The sequence below is a fragment of the Parus major genome, chromosome 4A, assembly GCF_001522545.3.
Source record: "Parus major isolate Abel chromosome 4A, Parus_major1.1, whole genome shotgun sequence".
NCBI lineage: Eukaryota > Metazoa > Chordata > Aves > Passeriformes > Paridae > Parus > Parus major.
The window spans coordinates 902,956-925,614 of NC_031772.1; the positions used below are offsets into that span (position 1 = coordinate 902,956).

Below are 22,659 nucleotides of genomic sequence, written 5' to 3' on the forward strand. Positions count from 1 at the left end.
TCACATTCCCCTGGAAGCACTGCTGTCAGTGGACAGGCACATGGCAGACACAGCCTGTCCTGGGGAAGGAAAACAGAACTACAGAATATCCCACAGGGTTTTTTTCCTGTTTGTTATTTCATTCTGTTGTCAAAGAAATGCACAGGATAAACAAAGAAAATCAGCTGCACACTGCCCCTTACCTTATAGAAGAAATACTGTACAAGGTGTGCTATTCTCACATAATATAAATGCCCATGTGCTAGTAGCAGTTTTCTTAAATGTTTAAACTTTGGCACAGCATAGTCGCTGTTTCTGGAGGCCTGACGTCCTTCTTTGCCTTTTATCCCTGGAGACAGAAGCATGGCAAGGGGTTAAATCCCCAAGGGGCTGGAATCTGGACGCTGCCCACTGGGTTTGCTCACATCTCTCAGTGTCCCAAGGCATGATCAAGGCCCAGTTTCCCTCCTGAGTGCCCCAGGAGACCAAACACGAACACTTTGTATGGTTTTGGCTCCACAACACTCAGACCTGCCCTCTGGAGTCTTTAAGTTGTTTTTAGGCTGCTCTGTGATTTCCTGTGCAAGGGTGGTGAAGGGTGTCTGGGCAAACCTGATGAGAGATAAGACCTGGCTCCCCGTGGGCTGACCTGCATCTCCCACAGCTCAGTTATTCCCTGCAGCTGCTCAGCCTCCTGAGACACCCCCACAGAGCTGTTCTGCTCACAACAGCCACAGCCAAATGAACTGCACTGGATTCCCTTCCTTAGGGGGCACCACAGCATTTCCAGCAGCCCCAAGTGAAGAACCTGCCCCTTTTCTGCAGTGGTGTTACAGGAGAGCAGGTCTGGGCTGTGAGATGGGTGATCCAGGGACTCTTACCTATTCCAACATGTGCTTCCAAAATCATACTGACATCATTTGCACCATCCCCTATGGACAGGGTTATCGGGCTTCCTTTTGTGTTCTTCACCATTCGCACAATCTAAAAGATTTAAAGAAAGGACAGCAGCAGAACCCAAAATTCAGTTCAAAAGCCTCCAGAGACCTTCCCACTGCTCCCCCAGGACAAGCAGTCAGGCTTTTACAGCAGCAACATAACACCAGGTTAATAAAAGCCCTTGTTACTTGCTTTGCAGTCACAACCAGAGCCCAATCCAGCTGTGCAGGGCTGAAGGACAGTATTTAAAAACAAACCCCAGCAGCAGCATCCTGCTCTTCCCTTCTGCCAGACCCTGCTCTCCCAAAGGTGGGTTCTCTCACGCCTCTCAGGGTGCAGAAACACATCACTTATCAGGCTGGGACATCATCTGCTGGAGTGAGGAAGTCACGGACTCCACTTGACAAATTTGGAAAGGGAAAAAAAAAATAAAAAAAGAGCAAACCGGGAGGTTTTGTTTATTTCTAATTGGCCTGGGCTCACGGGTTCCTGCCAGCACATTAAACAAAGGCTCTGCATTCAGACTGGAAAGAATGGTGTGCTTTCATCATGCTCTGAAGCTCAGACGAGGCTTACACACAGCCTGGAGAAGTCCTGCTCGATCAGGATGAGCAGGTCAAGTCACAGCTGGTGAATGCAGTGTGTGTCACAGCAGCAGTGACCAGGGAGAGGGAAATACCTGTCACAGCAGCAGTGACCAGGGAGAGGGAAATACCTGTCACAGCAGCAGTGACCAGGGAGAGGGAAATACCTGTCACAGCAGCAGTGATGTGCTCCAGGCAGGGAGAGGGAGATACCTGTGCTTTCTGCAGCGGGGCCATCCGGCAGCAGAGGACTGCAGTGCACTTCAGGCAGATCTGCAGGAATATGCTCTTGTGATTGCTAGAGCCAGAGTCCTGAGAGGGGTTGAGTATCAGTGACAGCGTTGAGCCATCGATAATCAGTCCATATTCTTGACTCAACGTCCAGCTTCTGCAGCACAACAAGGAACACGTGTGAAATGGAACCAGACCAAGAAGTCAGCCTAGCTGCTTTTATCATCTTACTGAAAAAAACCCCTGGTTTTGGGCTAATCTTCTTCCCATCCATTTTTCAGGGCTTAGCAATTTAAAAAAGCTTAGACTTAACACGTGCCCTTCACTAAAGGAACAGAGCAATTAAGTTCAAAGCCAGCTAATACCAGAGATGATGAGCAAAGCAAAGGAACCAGTCACAGTGCCTGCAAGGAACCAGTCCCCAGGGCCACAGCCTGCTCCTGCTCTACCAAATTTGCATCAGAAAGGCGCAGGGCCGTGCCCTCTGGCTCTCTTACCTCTTCAGGCCTCCCCGGTTTTTGGGAACATCCTGAATCAGCTTTTTGTGGTACTCCAGCAGCAGCTCATGGAGCCGATCCTCCTTCCTCTCGCTCTCGCCCACCGTCCTCGCCGTCAGCTCCAGCAGCTCGGTGCTGGTCTGGAAGAGCCTGCAGGCGTAGCAGGTGGATTTGGCAGTTTCCATCTTGTCTCCTGTCAGCACCCAGACCTTCATGCCAGCTGCGTGCAGGGCTTCGATGGTCTCTGCCAGCTGCTCCTGCAGCCTGTGAGCACAAGCAAAGCATCACAGTCGGGCTCACCCCATCCACACTGCCCCGACTCCGAGCCTGCAGGCACAACACCAGCCCAAGAGAACTTCACTGACTGTTCCCATGCTGGGGACACCACTGCCACAGCACTCAGGATTACAAACCAGCAATACCAAGCTTTTATTTGCAGGCAACAAGAGAAATCACTGCTTTATACTCTTGACTCTTAGGCCTCACAGTAAGAGTTTAATTTACACTTGCAGTTACTATAACTGAATGTGGAATTGAATTTGTTTTGATGTGCAAATTAATGCTGTGTGCTTAATTCACTCTCTAGAAGTGCAAGTATTTCTGCAGTTTCATTAATAAATCCCAATTCCTACTACACCAGCCAATTTAAGCAACTAGGGCACTGTGAAATGGGTTGTGCCATGGTGTAATTAATTGCCCTGGACAGTGCCAGCACCTGCCTGGCTGCTCAGTTCCACCACAGAGAGTCTGGGCTGCAAGGCCACATCACAGAGAAACCAGAGGCAGCACAGGGCTGGTGCTGCAGTCACCTCTTTACCTGTCTTCTACAGCAGTAGCCCCAATCAGGTGCATGTCTGCTTCTGTGTCATCAAAAACCTTGGCCATCTTCTCCTCCCTGTCCTGCAGAGCCATCTTGGCTTCATTGAGCTGTCTGTCAATTCTGTCATACTCCTTCTCAGTCAGCTCCTTGAAGGCCACACAGAGTGTTCTGTAGCCATCCTGAAAGAAAATAAAGTGGACAAATGCCCTAAATCCAGATTTTTTACAGCTCCTCACTTCAGGGTCGGTGCTTTTGTCCACCATCAGCCCTTCTGGCAGTACTGACCCTGAGGGCAAGGAGAATCTGTTGCTTGTGTCCAAAGAGCAATTTTCTGTGTTTCTACAGTAACTTCTTCCCACCAGAGCAATCATGGTGCTGCTTATTATGTGCAGAGAGAAACTAAGAGAAGGACCAGGGCAGAGAGTGTGCAGCAGCAGGGACTGGGTGCCACCAGAACTGGGACCAGGCTGCTGATGTTACCTCTATTTTTAACTTCTCTGGGAGATGCTCAGACACAACTGTGATGGAGACCATATAAGTATATCAAATAAAGGTGGAAGCCAACCAAACAGAAAAGGAAAGGAGCCTGGCACCAAAACAATGTGAAGTGACACTCACATTTTCAACACTTCCCTCCAAAGCAAGGTCACAGCCCTATTTTTGGAATAAGGCTTTCCTGAGCCCAGGGGCCAGCCAAGTTCCACCCGTGTGCTCACCATAGCATTGCGGTCCACGTGGACTTTTGTTTGTTGGATTTCTTCTTGCTGCACCCTTGGAAAAATAGAGGAGTCTGCTCCTTTACAGAAGAGAAGCAACTTTCCTAAAAGCAAGTTATAAATAGTTTATAGCACTCACAAGCTGCAGAAAGTCTTAATGTCAATAGCAAGTGATGCAGAGGGAGGAATTGTGGCAGGACTGAAGAGGGAACTGCTAGAAACCCAACTGGCTACCAAAAATGGCCTTTGACCAGCCTGTGAAAAGACCTGTGGCTGACCTGGCTGAGACTCTGGGTGTCCCTACCTGTCTCTGAGCAAGTTTTCTGCAACAGGCTGGACACTGTACCTGTAAGCCCTGGCAACCTTTCCAGGGAGGGTAAAACCAGCATCCCAAACTTTACAGGACTGACACTTGAGAAGGATGGTGACCTCTGAATTTTTGTCTGTTATTCCCATGAAACCCCATCCCACCCAGGGAACATTCTCACTTGTTCCAGCCTGGAACAGCACAGGCAGGGAGCTCTCCAAGGGTCTCTGTTCTCATCCCCTGAGCTGCTGCTGCTCCCAAACAGCCGCTAGGAAGGAAAATTAACCCAGTACAGAACTCAGTTAGGCCAGCCTAGAAAAGCTCAGCTGGTGTGGGTGACAGGAGTGAGGAGGATGTGTTTCAGAGCTGTGCACACAGCTTTGAGAGGCCACACGAGCAGCTGGCCTGTACCTGTGCTGGTTCTCACAATGACACTCATACGGCGCCGCACGGGGTCGAAGTTCAGCACATGCAGGAGTTGGTACCTTTGGAAAAAGAAAAAAGCTTTGACTCAGTAGAGGAAAAATAGAAAAATAACTGTTTGAGACAGAAAATCACTAACAATGAGCTGCAGAAATCAATACACCCTACAAGTGGCATCAGCCACCTGGGAATGAATTTCACAGCTACTGCACGAGAAAATGGAGGGGAAAAGCCAAATTCCAGCAGTCCTGTGGTGCTCTGAGCATGGGACTGAGGGTGGGGGTACCCAGCAGTGCACCAAGGCCCCAGGCTGGGCAGGGGCTCAGCAGGGAATGGGGCACAAGCAGTAACACCGAGTCTCCCACTTAAATAAGAAGTTTCTTCATGAGGGAAGTAGGAAGTGAAACTTGCTTGTGAAGGGAAGTTTTCAGGGATTAGGCCAGTGACTCACAGATGTCCACCAAGCTGTGAGCACAGGGTAAAATCTAACTATTTTCAGCTTGGGAGGGGGAAAAAAGGGGTTACAGGGTATGGAGCAGTATGACAAGTTGAGGTTTCCAGTGTCCAGCTGTGAGCCACAGCCCATAAGGTCAGCAGCCACCTCCTGAATCCCAGCAGCCACCTGCACAACCTGGTACAGGTGAAGGATACACACAAAGGACTGCAGGCTCTTGAGGGACCTGAATTTAGACATCAGAAAGCCACCCATGGATCTCTGCAAGTGAGCCTTTAACATCATCTACACCTTGATGTGCTGTGCTGTGTAAATGGGACAGGAGTTTTGGGGCAGGTCAGCACGGTCTGACAGCCCTCAGGGAACAGCTTTGACCTTGCCAGGCTGACCAAAGTCAATCAAGCTGGGTGGGAGTGGTGCAGAAGAGCAGCCCCGGTGCTCAGCAGCCCCAGCAGCACTTACATCTCAGTTTCATTCTTTTGGTTTCGTATTTTCATGAAATTGTTTTCAAGTCCTAGAAAAGTGAAACCATACCTGTCAATAAACAAAAGGACAGAACAACATTGAAAACACCCATTGGCACATATCATACAACAATGTTCTCGTTTCACCTCCTGCACTGCCGAGGAGAGCTGGGCGAGCCCGAGCTAAGGAGCACGGCTGGATGTTTGTTTGCTCCATGCAGAGCCTGCTGTGATGTCCTGGCACTGCTCCCATCCCCTGGAGAGCCTGGGCACTGGAGCACACAGAGCCTCTGGACATGGCCCACTGGCTCTCTGGCAGCTTTACAACCATGAGCAAGTATACACAGCTGCACCAGCCTCCATCTAAAACCTAGGGGCTGCAAGGAGCACAGAATCACTGAATGGCTTGGGCTGAGAGTATCTTACACATCACCCAAAGCCCTGCCATGGGCAGGGACCTTTCACTAGCCCAGGTCACTCTAAGCCCCACCCAGCCTGCCCTGGAGCATCTCTGGCAGGATTCAGATGTGGGCTTGACAAAAGTAACCATCCTATTATTTTGGCACTGCATGGCAAGGAAAGGATCTCACTGCAATATGCACATGGTAGCTGGTCTCTGTTTCTAGGGGATTAAAGCACATGTGGGCTGCAGCAAAGAAGCCTCTGCCACACCTGGGCACTGCAGCACTTGGGGCTGCCATCAGTGAATGCAAACCATGGCATCCCAGGGAGCTGCTCAGGGGAGATCCTTCACAGAGCATCCCTTTAACAGAGAGCTCCTTCAAACCCACAGGCTCCCAGGACTGCAGGTCAGGTTCAGCACTGGTACCACAACACACCTCCCAGAGAAACCATGCAAAGGGATCTGTCACCTTCAGACCACCCTCACCTCCCTCCTTCCCAGCAGAGAGGGTGAATGAAAAAGCCAACATCTTCACATTCTTACTTTTCTGCGCCTTTCACCAAAGCGATTTCATCTGGGGAAGAGGAGATATAGGTGTATTTGCGCTCTGGGTGTGCCATCAGCCCATCCACCTGGTCTGCCTCCTTGATCTGAACCGTGTGGCACAGGCAGAGGGCTCTCAGGAACAGCTCCTCTCGGCTCTGGGCAGGAGGGAGGGAGGGCTCGTTACCAGCTGAATGCCACAGCCAGCCAGGAGCTGGCCACAAACCCTTCCAGCCAGCAGCACACACACTTCTCACCTTCTCAGCCTTGCCGTAGTATTTGAGGGGTCCATCGGTCTGGGAGAAGCCATCCACCTCTGAAAGGCAGTCTTTGTACTTGTGCCCGTCGATGCAGCACTCGATGAACTCCATGCTGTTCTCTGTCAGTGTCCCTGTTTTGTCTGTGAACACATACTCCACCTGCAAGCACCACACAGCTGCCAGGGGCTGGGGAAGAGCCCAGACAGATCCTGGGGCACCTCAGTGCATCTGGGCCAGAGCTGGGGAGTACCTGGCTCTGCCAGCCCCACTGCAGAACAGACACGGGTGCCCCACTACATCACTGGGCAGTTCTGCTGCTTTGCCCCTCTGTTTCCCAGCACAGGTGATGGGAGGCAGCTTCTGAAGACTAAAATCTGTCTCCAGGCTCTTCACCTTCCCCTCATTCACTTTCTTGGGTCCTTTGCTACAGCCCTGCTGCTCACAGAGCTGCTGCTGCAGGTCTGCTGCCTCCTTTGGGGGATTTTCATCTTGGAGCTGTATTTCAATGAGCTTATTACTACTCCAAGTGTATTTTTATTATTGTTTTTAAAGCAGAATCAAAAGCAGGAGGCACTAGCCATGCCCTGCACTCCTCAGAAAGGGAAGCCTGAGCTGCCCAGGTGCCCCAGCAAGGCAGCAGCAGCACAGCTGCACGTGCTCTGCACGCCCAGGGAGAGGACTGGGCAGACCTTTTCATTAATCCTCAAAGAGTCAGAGGATTTTTAATTTTTAATTGAGGCAGTGAAAGCAAAGCACCCTGCCACGCAGAGCTGTGCCTGGTATTGCCCAATATGGAAACAATTGGTGTGACCCAATTCCTGCTCTTTCATGCACTATTTATAACCTTATCTGCCTCACAGAGCCAGTGCAATCACATTAAATGGAAAGTGCCACCAAAGCAGGTGAAGCTCTGGCCCCAGGGGAGCGTGAGGGATGCCACTACAAGGGCTCCTCGCAGGGAGGGCACTTCCATCCCCATCTCCATCCAGACAGATGCAAACACAGCCCGTGCTGACCTGCCCGAGCTCCTCGTTCAGGTCCGAGGTGTTCACCAACGCTCCCTCTTGTATTTCCTCATCAAACATCTCCTTGTCCCAGGAGATGAAGAAGGAGCCCAAGAACTTCTGCATCTCCACTGTAACGTACATGGAGACAGGGATAATGAAATTGAAGAGGACCATAAAGGACAGGAAATCCGTGAACATCCGCAAGACCTGCAAAGGACAGGGGAGAAGATGTCAGGACCTGGGGGCAGCTTCCAGCAGCACCTCAGGGATTCCAGACAGCTCCTCAGAAAGGGTTAAACAGGAAAAAAACAACACAAAAACAAATACAGCCCAGATACAGGGCTAAATCCCATTTTCCTTTGGCACAGAAAATCCCACTGCCTTCTGCAGATCTACCACTACATGAGTACTCCTCACTGCTTCCCAGTGACCAAAGCAATGTTTCATAAGTGTATTTGTGGTCAGAACATTCTGCTACAGGCTCATCCTGACCCCGAGCAAGCAGGAAAAAGGAGCAGGTGGCTTGAGACCAGAGGCAAGGGTAGAAGTGGTGCAGTGACATCCTCCTCAATATCCCATCAAATGAAGATCTCTACACACTCACTCTCTCAGGCTTGACTGCCCACGTCTTGGCAACTTGAACAAACTGGTTGACATGGCCTCAGCTCAAGTTTACCTATTCAGAGCTGAAAGACAGCTCGAGTTCAGATAAGGACCCAGGTTAAATCAGCTGCATTTCTGTATTATACAGTATTTATTTATGCTTTGCCCTGCTCCACACAAATATCACTGTGCACAAGCATGAGAGAGACACAAAAGAAACACAAACAGCAGGAGAGACCGAAGGAAACAACAGCACTTTCTGTGAGCAAACAGGACTCCCAGGGCTGGCAGCAGGCACCATCAGATTAAACAAAACAGCCAGAATAAGTAAAGCTGGAGGAGGTGCTGAAATACAAATCCACTCACCTTGAAGGTCTCTCTCTCTTTTTTGGTCTTTTCGTTGTACCAAGGCTCATCATTAAATGGATTACTCTGCCAGACATATTTCAGAGTCGTGCACACAGTGGCCTTGCCCAACAAGATGCACAAATACACTATCAAGAAAGCGTTGATAGATCTGAAAAACAAGTTTCTTTTTTTAAATTCTTGCAGCTATTTTGATACAGAAAAACATGTAAATATGCAGGAACAAGACCTCCTTACTTTTAAGAAGGGAATTACAGAACAAGTGCTTTTGACACTGCTGATAGTCAGGGTCAGGTTCATATATGTTAACATTTCTTAATTTTGTTTTTAAATTTAAAAAACAATTAAAATGAAAAATGATCCTTGCAAGATATGCTTTCTCAAATACCCAGATTTTTCCATGCAATCAGAGAGCATCTGAAACAAAAGGCAGCGGATTAGGGGATTATTTCTGTACAAGTCTTCCATTAAAAACAAACCCAAACCAAACAGGTTTTACTGATATTTTTCTGAACATAAATACTCACTTTTCTACTGCAGACCGTTTCTGAGATTTCCCTTGGTAGTTGAGAGCCATTTTTGTCTCCATTCCAGTATAGACTGCAACTCCTGCTGGGTATTAAAGCAGGGCTCAGAAGGGACTGGCAGCCCCAGGGGGACCCAGCTGGCACTCAGCCATCAGGGCCATCGGTGTTTACATCAAACCCCAATCCCAGCTGAAGAAGAGCCATTACCCAGGGACTGTTCAACCACACAAACTCTGAGGCTGCTAAGAAATGTCCCTGCTGTGTCCCAGAGCCCAGAGGGACCAGGGACAGTCAGGACAAGCGTCATTCTCCCATCACCAGCAGTGTCTGAGTGTGTCCCCAGCACAGCACCTGGGCACAGCTCCTTGCCCATCAGGCAAGAACAGCTTGCTCTGGTGTTTTAACAGAGCTGGGCAGCCCTGCAGACAGGGCCAGGGCCTCCCAATTTCACCCTGGCCACTTTGCAAACAGCCTGTGTGAAAGCCACAGCTGTACAGCCCAGCTAGGCAGGCTGCAGTGAAATCTGTTCCCTCTCCAGATTTAGTAGTGAACATCTACATTTGTCATTACTTATCAGAACTTCTTGAATAAACAAACAAAAATAACTTCACCATAAATCTTCTTGGTGTTTTTGAGGGTAGCACCTTTCAACAGCAGGTTTTCAGGACCCAAAGACCTAAACATAAAAGAAATTATAACATTACATCACTTGAAGAACATTCAAACTACTTTATAAAATCAGAAATGGGATATAAACTAAGGTTCCTTATGTCTGGTTACAGGATTTGTATGTTAAATTGGGACCTTGCTTGAATTTGTTTCTCTTTATATAATTATATTTCCATTTCACCTTACAAATACAATCTCCAATGCAAAGCTCCACGCTTATTGGGGGATTTTCATTAAGGCTTTTGAGAAATAACTGCAAAATGCTCAGATCCAGCATGTTCCAGTGCTTTTATAAAAATCCAGTGTTAAAATCATCCTGTCCATTCCAGCCCAGTCAATCAATGGCACCATCAAAGCTGACAGTCCCACTTGTGTTTTTATTTCTCTTTGAAAGCCTGAGTGACCCTCTGTTGTTTCCAGGGCATGAACAGACCCACCAGAGCACAAAACCCATCCAACATGCTCTGGTGACAGCCAGCTCTTTTGGATGGCTTATGAACATTATTTGAGTTTTTTCTTACCTTCCAATGACAATATTTTGTCATTGCCTGGTAAATTTGTGTTGCATCAGCAGGGCAGGACATTCCCAGGTGGTCCTGCACTGCTTCCCCAAAAGGGGCTCAAACAAACCACAGCATGGCAGAAGGGAGGCCTCCTTTTAGAATGAAATCTTAGGAATGGTTAAAGAAAAAAAAAAATATTCCCAAATGATGGCAGGAAAAGCTCAAATCCTTGAAATTCTCTGTAGATGCCCAAGCCCTCTGAGGAGGGCCAACAGACAGCTGCAAAACCAACCTGGCTACAGGCTCCTGGTGACTTCTGTAGATGATAATTCTTCCAACAAATCTGTCATAAAAATATGAGAAACTTGTATTACAAACACATTATAGATAGTCAAAGTAATTAACAGGAAATGGAAGCAAATACAGAAAGAAGTGAATGTGAGAGTTTAATGTTTCAGAGGGGTGGCTGTGCTCAGGACAGGGAGAAGGCACAGACTGCCCAGGCTCAGGAGTGCTCACACACCCCAGCACAGCCCCATTACAGACTGAAACACACCCCAGAAAACCTCCCTCAAGGGTTTCCCACACACATCACACACATCACCCACTCCTGGAAGTCATTCAGCCCAATGCATTTTGCTGGGAAGGTAGAGTGGCCTAAGAATAGCTCCATGGACCATCACTACTGCTGAGCTGACAAAACCAGCTCATTATACCACACCAAGTCTTGCCCAAGGGAGGCTTTTCTGCAGACACTGAGCTTTGAAGACTTTGCCATCCTCATTCAGAGGGGGCCCCGTGGCCTCGCAGTGCCCTGAGACACCTTTGGGTCTCTGATGGAAGGGAGATGGCCCCAGGTGACGGTGCTGAGGGTGTGCAGGGGGTGACACCAGGCAGGGCAGGGTGCAGGAGGGCCACACTCACTTGTAGAGGTCAGGCTGTGGCTGCTCACACTCGATTGTGGCGGTGAGGGTGTCGATGGCTTCGTCAGTGCAGAGCACGGTGGTGTCGCGCACCGCGTAGTGAGTCTGGGCACAGGAGCACAGCAATGTCACCACGAGCCCCAGCAGCAATCCCACCCCCCAGTTCCACACCCCATCCCTTAAAATGCCCCTGTGCACAAGGCTGCCAGCACCAGCAGCTCTCCCAAGCCCTCAGCACGCTCCCACAAGGCGGCTGAAGCGTCCCTCAGCAGAGAATGAAGTCACCGACGCTCGAGAGAAACCACAGCAGCGAGCGGCTGCTCTCAGGCATCCACCAAGAGCAGAGCATCCTTGGCTTTGTCCTGGTCGGGTGGAGGGGAGGCTGCAGGTGAGGAAGGGGCTCCTGGGGACAGCTGGCCTGGCTCCTGCTGGTACCCAGACCCCAGCACCAGGGATCGGGCGGAGCACTGACAGACTCCCAGCTATTTTTAGCAGCTGCTGCTGCAAAGGTTCATCTCTCATAATTAACTGAAAAGCCCACAAAGGATCTGCTCGCTGCCTTTCAGGCTCTATTTATAGGAGCTACTCAGAGCTCCAAGTCACGGCAGGCTGCCTCAATCCATCTTCATAAACAAATTCATTAAAACTCTTCCTCCGCTCCCGACGCGCGCGTCCCCTTCCCCGCGCGTCCCGGGAGGCACGGCCACGTTACACACACTGTAGTCATGGCATTAGAAACCCCCACCTTTGTGCTGCTTTGCTAACCTGCCTGCCTTTTCCAACTGAAAATGCCTGAGCACACGTGAAGCCCTGGAATAGATCCCAGCTTTTGTGAGGCACAGGTCAAAGCTGCTCCTGCAGCGCCCAGCTCCAAAGCCAGCCCTTGTGTGGGGTTCTGTAACGCTCCCATCAGCAGAGACACCCTGCAATTGCTGAGTGATACCTCAAAGCCACCTCCCAATCAATTCCACGATCTTCACATCCTTCAGAAAACACAAGTTCTTTTGTTGGCCAAAGATTTGTGCTTCAAAGACAGAGCCCTGACAAAGTCTCTTTCACAATACTATTCCAGTTACATTTAATCAGGCACCTCTCCCATACCTGCATCTGACATGCCCCAAATAGCAGCAAAATCCCCACCAGGAAGGCAGCAGATACCCCTGCAGATGAGGTTTGGTGATCACCCCAGTGTGCTCCCCTCAACCCCCCTTTTGCAGCAAACCCTGATCCCTAATGTCCAATCTATTTCCCCAAACAGAGCTGCCTTTTCTGTTCTCTCTTCCCCTTCAAGCTCATCTTCACCTCATCATGAAACAGGAGGCAGCTCCCAGTCACCTACAGGAATCCACAAACCAAGAAAAGAAACACCACAGTGCTTGATATAGAAACTCAGCATTGCATCTCCCCACTCACGAGTTAGTGAGAGCCAAGACTCTGCAGAAGTGATGTGAACTCATGCATATAATACACCTGACACAAATAAGCAATAGCCTTTTAACATGGCTAGCTATTTTTAGCCTCAAGCCACTTCAAAGCTCCAGCTCCTCCTCACCAGTGGAGCCAGTGCTGTGCCACCAGCTCCCACACAGGTTATCCAGCACCAATGAACAGGCAGCCAGAGGGAAGAGCCACAAATCCCAGATAAACACACCAGATCCACACACAGTGCTATTCCCACTGACTTCAGAGTATGCTGGAATGAATCATGTCATTTCAAAGTATCTCCCAGTCCTACTACTGCAGCTGCTAGTATCTATATAAATATTTATCAAACTCAAGTGCAACCAAATGTTCGTGTCTTCTGACGTATATCAGTTCTTGTTGCTTCTTTCCCCAGTTTAGAGGAGGGGAGATAGAGAAAGAAAGAAAATAGACTGAAGATATTCATCCTGAGCAAGACCAGTGTTAAGTTTCACTGCTCACTTCAGGGAAAGGGAGACAAGATCCCAGAAGGGATGTTTTTCTCACGCTGGTGAAAAGCTCCCCAAATGAATGTAGACACGCTGCCTCAAAGAAGTCCCTAATCTCACTGGAAATGCTTGGTTAAGTAACAGGAGTGCTGGCAGGTCTGGAAAGGAGCTGGAGAGCTGCAGGCACTGCTGCCCTGCAGCTCCAGAGCTCACAGTGGGGCTGGAGCAGGGAAGCACTAACACAGCCAAGCCAGATCGATAAATGACAATGCAATTTGGGGCAGCGCCAGCAGGAATGGCCTTTGGAGACAAAACAGAGCACAGACAATCCCCCAGGGCTTCACTGCTGACACACTGGAAGCAGACAGGAGGCAGGAGCTGTTGAAGAGGCACACAGGGATGGGGATGGGTTCCTGGCAGCAGCCTCCAGCCAAGCACAGCGCCCACCCTGCAGGCAGGGCCACCCCCAGGCAGCAGCTCCACACGCTGCCCCTCACCTTGAAATTGGACTCGCCATCAAGGCTCGCTGTAGTCACATAACAGGTCCCATCAGTGCTGCTGGAGGCCAGAAATATCAAGTCACAGGGGAAGGTCTCATCTGCTTTCACTTCTACTATGTCTCCAACCTAGGGGAAAGGAAACATTCACATGACAAGTCCTCTCAGCTGGTATTACATGATTATGATTTAGCCTCTCTCAAAGCCTAAATCACCTTGGCTAAAAGGGAAACCAGGGTGTGAGAGGTGCACTGAGCATCCCTCCCAGCCTGCTGGGGCCACCAGCCCACACTGACTCACAGCACCCACGTGGCACAGCCAGCATTTATTTCTCTGCTAAATCTTGATGGAGCAGGAGACTGCACTTGCCTCAAGTGCGGTGTGATAAATCAACATCAAAGCTAAATGTACCTTCCTGGTGTCCTTGGGAGAGCTGCAAACAGAAGAGGACTGCCTGTCCTGGAGAAGTGCAAAATGCTGACAGATCTGTCACTTGTCAGCTGGGGTACAGCTTTTGTGAGACAGCTTTTCAAAAGCAATCAAAGGCAGCTTCACTCCTGAACTGGGAACAGCTCTGGGAGCATCTCATCTGAAAGTGAGCAGGCTGGGGCAGCTCTAAGCCAGTACACCCCTCCTTCCCTGCCCTGCTCCCACCAGCCTCAGTGAGGCACACATGCAAGGTCTCACTTAACACTTACCTTGATTTTTTCACTCTCTTTCCGCACTTGCTTTGCATTTTCCACAACAAAGACGTTGCTTTTGTTCACTTCGTTGTCAGCTCTGTGCCTCAACCAGTCCTCGTAGCCCTAAGGCACAGACACAGGCAACACAAACTTGTAACAAAGTGAGTAAACTCATGAAAAAGGAGAGAGGATGAGAGGGACAAATTAAAACAATGAATAAGGCAACCGCCCTTAGACCTCCTTCATGCCTGACAAAACATCAACCAGAGCAGCTCAGACTGAATTGATTTCTTTTAAAAACTTCATATGCATATTTGACAGATTCAGAACAGATTAAAATAACACAAAAATAATCTACATGTGGGGCATGCAACGAGCAGCTAAACTACTGTAACATATTTCTATTATTCTCAGCTTTGGTAAGAACAGACTGATAATATGAATAATACACTCAGCAGCCTGCATCTCTTTCCTATGGTAACGCAGGATGAGACTCTTCCTCTTCAGTCTTTACTGGAAGAATAAAACAGTGAGATTTGAAGAGAGAGATTTTATTCTAGCTCTCCCTTTCCAGCCCCCGTAGAAGAAACTTGGTTTTTTTTATTATTCAATCAGGAAATTTTAAATGGCATGTGTGCCTGTGATGGGAGGCAAAAGGTCTTTTAACACTGCAAGAAGACGAGGGCTACACATTTTCAGGACTAGCTGAACAGAACCTGTCCTTTCCACCTACCAACATGGGAGCAGAGCGTGGGCTGCATTTGGAACACGTCTCTGCAAGGACTCAGAGAGTTTCTAAGAGGAAAAACATTCAAGTACCACCAGACCTACAGCAGAAAGCTTTGCTGACCCTCAGGGCCTGCTTTCAGCAGCACAGGGATGCTTTACACTGCTAGAGCAGGAGACACCCACACTCAAAATGCAAATCTGAAAAGCACCAGTGCCCATCTCACCCTCCAAGAAGGGTGCACCAAACCTCCCAGCACATGTTGGTGGCTTCTGAGTCTATTTAAATCCATTTCTCTACCTGTCTCAAAGAGCATCTTCTCCTCCCCACAGACACCTGTACCTGTTTGATAGCTGTGACAGTGATGACAAAGAAGAGCGGGAGGCCACTGGTCACGGGGCTGGTTGGGGTGTCCACTATCACCTGCAGACAGAAAAACACTGCTGAGCCCTGGGCACCAGAAGAATCCAAAACTTTACTTATGGAGGGAAAAGGGTGCTCATCCCACCGAGGGCAGGTCAGAGCCCAGCAGAGGAGAAAAGGAAGCGAGGGCTGGTTATGAAAGGGAGGGCAGTACCAGTCATCTTGAACCACTGACACTGGGAGGCTAAAAATAACACCCATCAGCCCAAATTACCTACAAAATATACTGCAGAACAGAACATGAATATTTAAGTAAAACAGAAACAGAGGCTTTGTCTTTAAGCTCTCAGATTTGGAGCTCAGAGTGTGATGCAGCACTGTGGCTGCACAGGGGATCACAGAGAGCTGGATCCTCCCTGAGCTCAGCCCAGGGCTCCAGGCAGCACCAGGGAAACAACCAAGGCCCTGGATCACTAATTAAACCTTCAGGCTGTGGGAAACCACTGCTCCTTCTGACTGTACCAGGCCCTGAAAGGGTAAGAATGGCAGGACAGGTCCATGGAGGGAGCCCTTTCCACCTTCCGAGCCAATGCTCCACAAAATGCTCATTTTCCCTGCTGTTCCTGGACAGACTGGGAGCACGAGAGGCAGATGATGAGGGCTCTGATGAAAGGGGAAACTCAGCAGAAAGGCTTTGTGTCCCCACAAAGGGACTTTGTCTCTTGTTTGTGCTTCCCCAGCACGCTCACAAACAGCAGCATTTGGATATTTATTGTTTCAGGCTGCCAGTAAAAAGCTGTGTAAAGGACAGGGCTCCTCCTACCAGCTACACAGACATTTTTGACCATGAAATGCTGTAATATTACCCTGCACTGCTGAACCCAGAGAGAAAAGCCAAAAGATTCAGAAGTGGAAGAGATACACCACAAGAAGCAGCCAGATAAATGGCAGATGAGTTGAGTAGGAGGGTAAGCCAAGATAAACACCAAAAGTATTTCCAGGTACATGAAAGCCTGGATCACTCAAAAGGCTGTAAAAAAATGCTCCCAAGCAGAAAGTCTGGAAGAAAGCACACTTTGGAGGAACAGCCTCAAGTGAGGGTAGTGTCACACAGACACTGCACACAGCACATGGGAAGGCCACTCACAGGGCACTGTCACAGGCTAAAAGTTATCTTGCAAAAGTTGGACAGGTCTTGGCAATCCAAGAAGAACCTGGGCTTTCTGCTGAGATGGGCACAGTAAAGCATCTCCTGCTGCCCAGCAGGAGTTTCCTGCACTGGACAAGATGGAGTTGTATCTATCTATGTAAAAAAACAATACAATGTCTGCCCACACAGATCCAGGATTCCACATATAGGAACACACTACCAGATGAAGTGCCTGGAATAGTTAATAAATGTATTTGGAGTTTGGCTGCAAAAACCCTGTGGCTGGACTCTACTCTTCCCCTTTGTGGCTGGTGAAATGCTGAGGGACACACGAGCAACAAGCCAGGACACAGGCAGACCCCTCTGAAACTATTTCTGGACTGGTTTAGGACCTCAACAGCTGAATTTGAATCCACTTAGAAGTGACAAAGTCCTCCTGTTACTTAATAGCTCCTTCTTATGAGATTCCTCAGGACACTAAGGACCACACTCCAGAATTTATCTCCATTTTCCTCCTCAAAGAGACTCTTTTCATTCCTGCTGCCTCCTGAAACAGCTGATTGCCACCAGCTCAGTCTGTCCACACACCCAGTCTGTGCTCACTCCAGGCCAGCCCCTTCCAGCAGGAGATTCCCTGCAGGCTCCTGCGAGAGCTGCAACAGATGAACCAAAGAACTGCAGCCCTGTTTGTGCAGCGTGTTTTATGTTTAATACTTTGTCTTCAAGAGCTGGATCTGCAGTCTCAGAGAAACAGATGTTTTGCTAAAGTGTTCCCCAGCAGCCAGGGCAGATACAGCAGGCAATTCCTCCAGCACTGACACCTCACTCCTCATGCAGCAATCAGGTGGGACAGCCCCACTCATTTACAGAAGTTTAAATAGAAGCACAAACATTTAAGATACAGGTGGCATTTTCAAGGTATAAGCCTTGGTATTAGTTAAAATGAATGGAGTGGCCTGGAGTGCCTTTTTAGGGCAATCTCCAGAAGGACAGGCACCCAGGGGCAGGGCTGCTCCATCCAGGCTGGCCCTTGCTCACTTGGCTTTGTTTGCTCTCTAATTGATCATGAGGGCTGCTTCCCAGCTTTGAGGTGCTCACAGAACACAGACAAGGAGGAACAGCAAGGTTCTTCTCTCACCTGCAGAGACCTGTGCCTAAAACGGGCACACAGCTAGACTGGAACCCGGTTTGTAATTATAATCAGGAATATTCCATGCTCTCCACAGCCAGAGGGTCAATAGATAAAATGTAATAGCACCTCACTAAGTGGCCAGCTACACAAAAAGGACATCCTGACTCCAGGGTATCGCTTCAGCTCAAGGCAAATTACAAATTGGGGTTGACAGAATGGAGCAAGGCCAGTGAAATGAAGAGATGGAGGCAAGCCAGCCAGAGTAAATTCATGTCACACTGCCAGGAGGAGCCATGGCCTGGGATCCCTGCTCCTGCAGCAGCCACAGGACTGGAGATCAGAGCCCTTCCCTGCACAGCTAAACACTGCAGGCACTCAGTGCTTTAACAGGAGCCAGAGTGCCAGCCCAGCTCTGAACCCCAGCAGCCTCAGCAAGCCTTTCCCTTTGCTCTGGGACCTGTTTCCAGCCCACAACCGGCTGTGTGCTCAGCCCCAGGCCTGGGGATTGCAAAGGTGAGCAAAGGCACTGCAGCCATTCTGCCCAACTCCCTCTGCCCCAGCACGTTGTGACAGCTTGCTTCTCCTGGAGGACAGAACAGACAATGAGTATGCCTCAGGATCTGCTCCTGCACTCAAGACACAAAGCAGAGAGGAAAAGTTTCTGCCTGTAATAAATTTACTGTTTTACCCATGAAGAGCAATTTCCTAAAGCTTCAGGTTTCCCAAACTCATCCCATGCATTTTCTGAACTTTACTGAGTACATCCTATCTCTCCTGCTTGCCTTGAAACTCGTATCTGAGACAAAAATATCTTATCACTTGGAGAAATACAGAGCTATGAAACAAAAGAAGTAATGGTGACAAAAGAATAGATCTTAACTGTGTAGCATCAAGTGTATTTTCAGTGATTGAATGATCTTAACAGTTAGAAATAAGATGGTTTCTCAGTGTTTCAGCAGTCATTCAGACCCCATCTCAGACAGGCCCAGTTATTCAAATTATTTTTATGCCTTGGATGGTGTGGCAGAATTCTAATGCAGCTTCCAAATCAAAAATTTCCAAACTTCTTATAAGCACAGACAGTTTTAAAGCTCAGTTCTTGTTTGAGCTGTGTTTAACATCAGTGCCTAAATAAAACTTGCTCTTAGCATCAAAGCTCTTACCTGCACGAGGAAGATGATGAGGAAGTAGAAGTTGGCAATTCTTCTAAACTGCTCAAAAAGGTTCTTGGGGAGGAAATTCCAGAGGGTGTACTGTGGGGAGAGAGGGGGATTCACAAACAGACCAAGGCACGTGGCTGACAGGGACATCATCACAGCATAACCCACAGTGGAGACATTCTTTTCCAAATTCCCAAAACCATCTTAGAGCTGCTTTTGTTAAAAAAAAAAAAAGGCAAAAGAAGAGCCATGCTGCTCATACAAATTCAGTCTTAGGTTGTGCTTCATTATAATTTTAAGAAGGCTGCTGAATAATTTACTCTGGAAAGTATGTGGAATTTAAGAACAACATGGAAAATAATGGGTCTAATATCTGTCTTTCAGTCTGTCTGGAATAAAAAAAAAAAAAAAGCAGTCAAGTCTCAAGACCAATGTCCATTTAATTCTAAAAGAGACTGGTCAGGTCCCAGGCCTAGCAAATATAAAAGGGAAAAAAGAGCAAGGACATAACATTCAAAAATAAATCAAGGAAGAACTAAAATTAGTGCTAAAGCAAACCATTTGTCAGGGAGGGAACAGAGAGGGGAAGGTGTCCTCACTGAAGGCTCCCCCTGCGTGCCAGGGAAACGTCAATGGGAATGCTACACAAGTTAAACACCAGCAGACGGAAAACTTCTCCCAAAAAAACCCCCAGGCACACAAAAACAGATAAGATCCAAGATGTATAAAGAAAGAAAGGAGAGGGAAAAACCCCCTTGCAGCTCAATAGAGCAAAACTGAAGTGTTAAAATAAGTGTATGCTGAGCATCACGAATCCCAAGCGCTGGGATACGTATCCAGCTGTGTTGACAATATGGAATGCCACTTGTTTGATATTTTACTCGAATTGGCTCCAAATCTTTTGAAATAGCTTCATGAATGTCATGGAAAAAAGCTAAGCAGAAGGCAGATGGGTGTCATCACAGTTTTGCACCATAAACAAAAGCTGCATTAATACCATATGAATGTTTCCCCCCCTTTCATCCAAAGGGATAAACAGAGCATGGTTATTTTTGTCCTATCTCAAGAAAGAAAAATCCCACAGAACCAAAAAAAAAAATCATATTTTTATGTCCCTTTATAAAATAATGGCCAGTCTCTTTTACAAATTTGAGATGCTGTTACCTCATGCTGTACTATATACACCTACCCTGTCTTTTCTTCCCAAAGGGGATGCAAGAAAATTTAAAAAACCAGACCAAACCCCCCCAAACCTACAAAATCAACATGTCCATGTGCTTTGCTCTCATGCAGCCTACAGGAAAGGAACTTCTCCACACCCCCACTGGCACTGGGAGGATGAAAAACCAAATGCTGAGAGACTGGAGCCGTGTGTAAGGGCTGTAGCAGAGCTGCTTGCAGGGGAATCTCTGCATTCATCCTCGAGGAACTCGGGCTCTGGGCTCCCAAGCCCACTGCCCAACAGCAGCAGGTGAGAACAGAGCAGAGCCAGGGGAGCTCACCTTGGAGGAGACGATCCTGTTGTCGCAGAACTTCTGTGCCACGCACGCCTCGGTGTCCGACACGGGCCGGTGCCCGACCACCACGGTGCGTGTCCCCACCCGCTTCTCCTCCCCAGCACACTGTCAGGGCAGGCAGGAGGAGGGAAAAACAGCATTTAGCTCAGGAATTCACGTATTTGTATTCATGGCTTCCAGCTTCTCAGTGCACCGTGATGTTTGTTGGAAATAAGGCAGCTGGAGCTCAAAAATTCACCTGTCTGCCCCAGCCAAAGCACAGAGAGTGGAGAGGAACACGGAGGGTCAGTGGGCAGAATCAGGGATGTGCTGAGCCTCAGGCACACCTCTGCTCAGCCATGGTAACCCCACCAGGACAGGTCACTGCACCCCTGCCTGTGCACAACAGCTGCAGCCTGTGCCAGCTTATTCTTCCCTCTTGAGGGAGAAGATGTCTTTACCAAGCACTTGAAGTCATTAGGAATATAACTTAGCATCTTTCCATCTCTTCCTAGTCCTGACCTGGAGAATCCTTCAGCTCTGGGTTTATTCACTGCATGGAGGACGAAGGCAGCTCCCTCACACTCATTCTGTCCAAGCCTCCAGCCCACACAAAATGGCTCAGCAGCACACTGGCACACACAGATTTAGTACTCAGCTCAAAAAACCAACCAGGTCTGCTTCTGCTATTTAAAAATCTCAGCTAAAATCACGAATCGTGAAGCAGACAGCTTCACATCACAAACTCCTCAAGATGACACACAGGGTTGCTGGGAAGCCAGCTGGGCTTGCTGGGGGTTTAATTTAAAGCAGAATGAGATGTCACAAGTGAATGTCAGCCTCATGTCATGGGGGCTCGATGACAGCCCCAGTGCTCGGCAGCAGGATGAGGGAATTGCAGCGGAATAACCTCAGCAGGGAAGCAGGGCTGCTCTGCCCAACAGCAGCCCTTGCACAAAGCCACCTGTGGGACACTTGTGACCAGCAAAAGGGGCTCTAGCACAGCCCCAGCCTCCCCACAGCCCCTCCAGGCCACACACGGGTGGAGACAGCTCCCCCCAAACAGACAGAGCCTCCCCAGCCAGAGGAGAGATGTGAAATGTAAACACAGTACCTGAACACACCAAAAGCACCAGGCCTTGTCTGGCTCAGTGTAACTCTTAAACATCACATTTCCAACTCCCTGAAGCTTCTTTTAAAGCCTTTCCCAAGCTGTGAGGAAGCTGAGGCCAGGCAGGTCCCTGCAGCCCACTGGAAGCTCTCAGTGGTTGAGGCAGCACTGTGAGCTCCATCTCCATCAGCCTCCAGCTCTGGCCAGCCCAGCACACGAGTTTCTCAGAAAACTTTATTTTCAAAAACAACAGAACTGTGCAATAGTTCAAAAATCAGCTTTTCATTCTGTCCAGGTTCCCCCTTCCATACAACAAAGTGTCCTTGCCACAGATGCTCACAGCCAAGGGAGAAGACCTGGCTGGCAGCAGGAAGCATTTTGTGATGCTGAACTTAAAATTGCACAGTGAATTTAAAGTGTCTACTAAGAGCAAACAGGGGAAGATGGGTGAGGGGGAAAAGAGTGGTGTTAGACCAGTGAAAGATTTCCTTAGAGTTCAGGTTTTGTATTTTAAGACATGAACAGGGAAGACATTTGTCACAGCCTGTGGTTCGAGGGCATTAGCAGGCAGCAGGGCTGCTAAAACACCAGCAGACACTCTTCATACCCCACTGAGTCACGCTAATCCTCAACCCTACAGCTTGCTTGCTTTGAAAGCCCACCACAGCAGGTGCCACAAACACCAAATCCCTGTCCCATGTCAGCTGCACAGGCTCAGCCTGCTGCAGGTGGATGCTCTGGGAGTGCCCTGCATCAGCATCCCCTTGTCCAAAGGGCTCATGGCAGGCAGATTGTCAAGGTACAAACAAAACCCAGCTAGAGAAAAGGTGCTCTGAAGAAAAACATGCTGACAGAAGGCCTGGGACTAACTGCTCATGGGGAAAGTGTCAAAACCAAAAAGTTAAACAGTTAAACAGTTAAAACCAGTGGACCCAGAGCAACAGCAAATGAATGAATCCCAAGGAGCAGATCTACCCAAAGGAAGTGGCAGCTCTTCCCTTCCTCTGTTTCCCACCCACATCTGCAGCACCTTTAATTAAAGAAGTGTTTTTACAGCATGCCTACACTTGGGGAGGTGCTGACCATCCTCACAGCTCCAGTGCTAGGAGGATTCATGTCCTACACCACGTCCTGCACCACAACAGGCAGCAGCCACCAGCACCCCCAGCCACAGCACCCCAAAGCTGGGCAGGGCTGGCACACACCCCCAGC

General features: G+C 48.8%; 1 protein-coding gene across 5 annotated transcripts in view; it reads right to left on the reverse strand.

Annotated features, from left to right (window-relative positions):
• Positions 1-22,659, reverse strand: part of ATP11C (ATPase phospholipid transporting 11C) — a 52,271-nt gene that overhangs the window by 15,212 nt on the left and 14,400 nt on the right. For all 5 annotated transcript variants that reach the window (XM_015626552.1, XM_015626548.3, XM_015626549.3 and 2 more), the window contains exons 2-22: positions 20,343-20,462; positions 18,844-18,933; positions 15,378-15,458; positions 14,324-14,431; positions 13,626-13,754; positions 11,220-11,323; positions 10,588-10,638; positions 9,735-9,799; positions 9,124-9,205; positions 8,597-8,747; positions 7,637-7,834; positions 6,618-6,779; positions 6,361-6,518; positions 5,413-5,484; positions 4,485-4,558; positions 3,767-3,870; positions 3,048-3,229; positions 2,231-2,494; positions 1,716-1,890; positions 861-963; positions 183-328 (exon numbers count right to left, since the gene is read on the reverse strand). In XM_015626552.1, the coding sequence (XP_015482038.1) occupies positions 183-328; positions 861-963; positions 1,716-1,890; positions 2,231-2,494; positions 3,048-3,229; positions 3,767-3,870; positions 4,485-4,558; positions 5,413-5,484; positions 6,361-6,518; positions 6,618-6,779; positions 7,637-7,834; positions 8,597-8,747; positions 9,124-9,205; positions 9,735-9,799; positions 10,588-10,638; positions 11,220-11,323; positions 13,626-13,754; positions 14,324-14,431; positions 15,378-15,458; positions 18,844-18,933; positions 20,343-20,462 (2,619 nt within the window). The remainder of the gene's footprint in view (positions 1-182; positions 329-860; positions 964-1,715; positions 1,891-2,230; positions 2,495-3,047; positions 3,230-3,766; positions 3,871-4,484; positions 4,559-5,412; positions 5,485-6,360; positions 6,519-6,617; positions 6,780-7,636; positions 7,835-8,596; positions 8,748-9,123; positions 9,206-9,734; positions 9,800-10,587; positions 10,639-11,219; positions 11,324-13,625; positions 13,755-14,323; positions 14,432-15,377; positions 15,459-18,843; positions 18,934-20,342; positions 20,463-22,659) is intronic.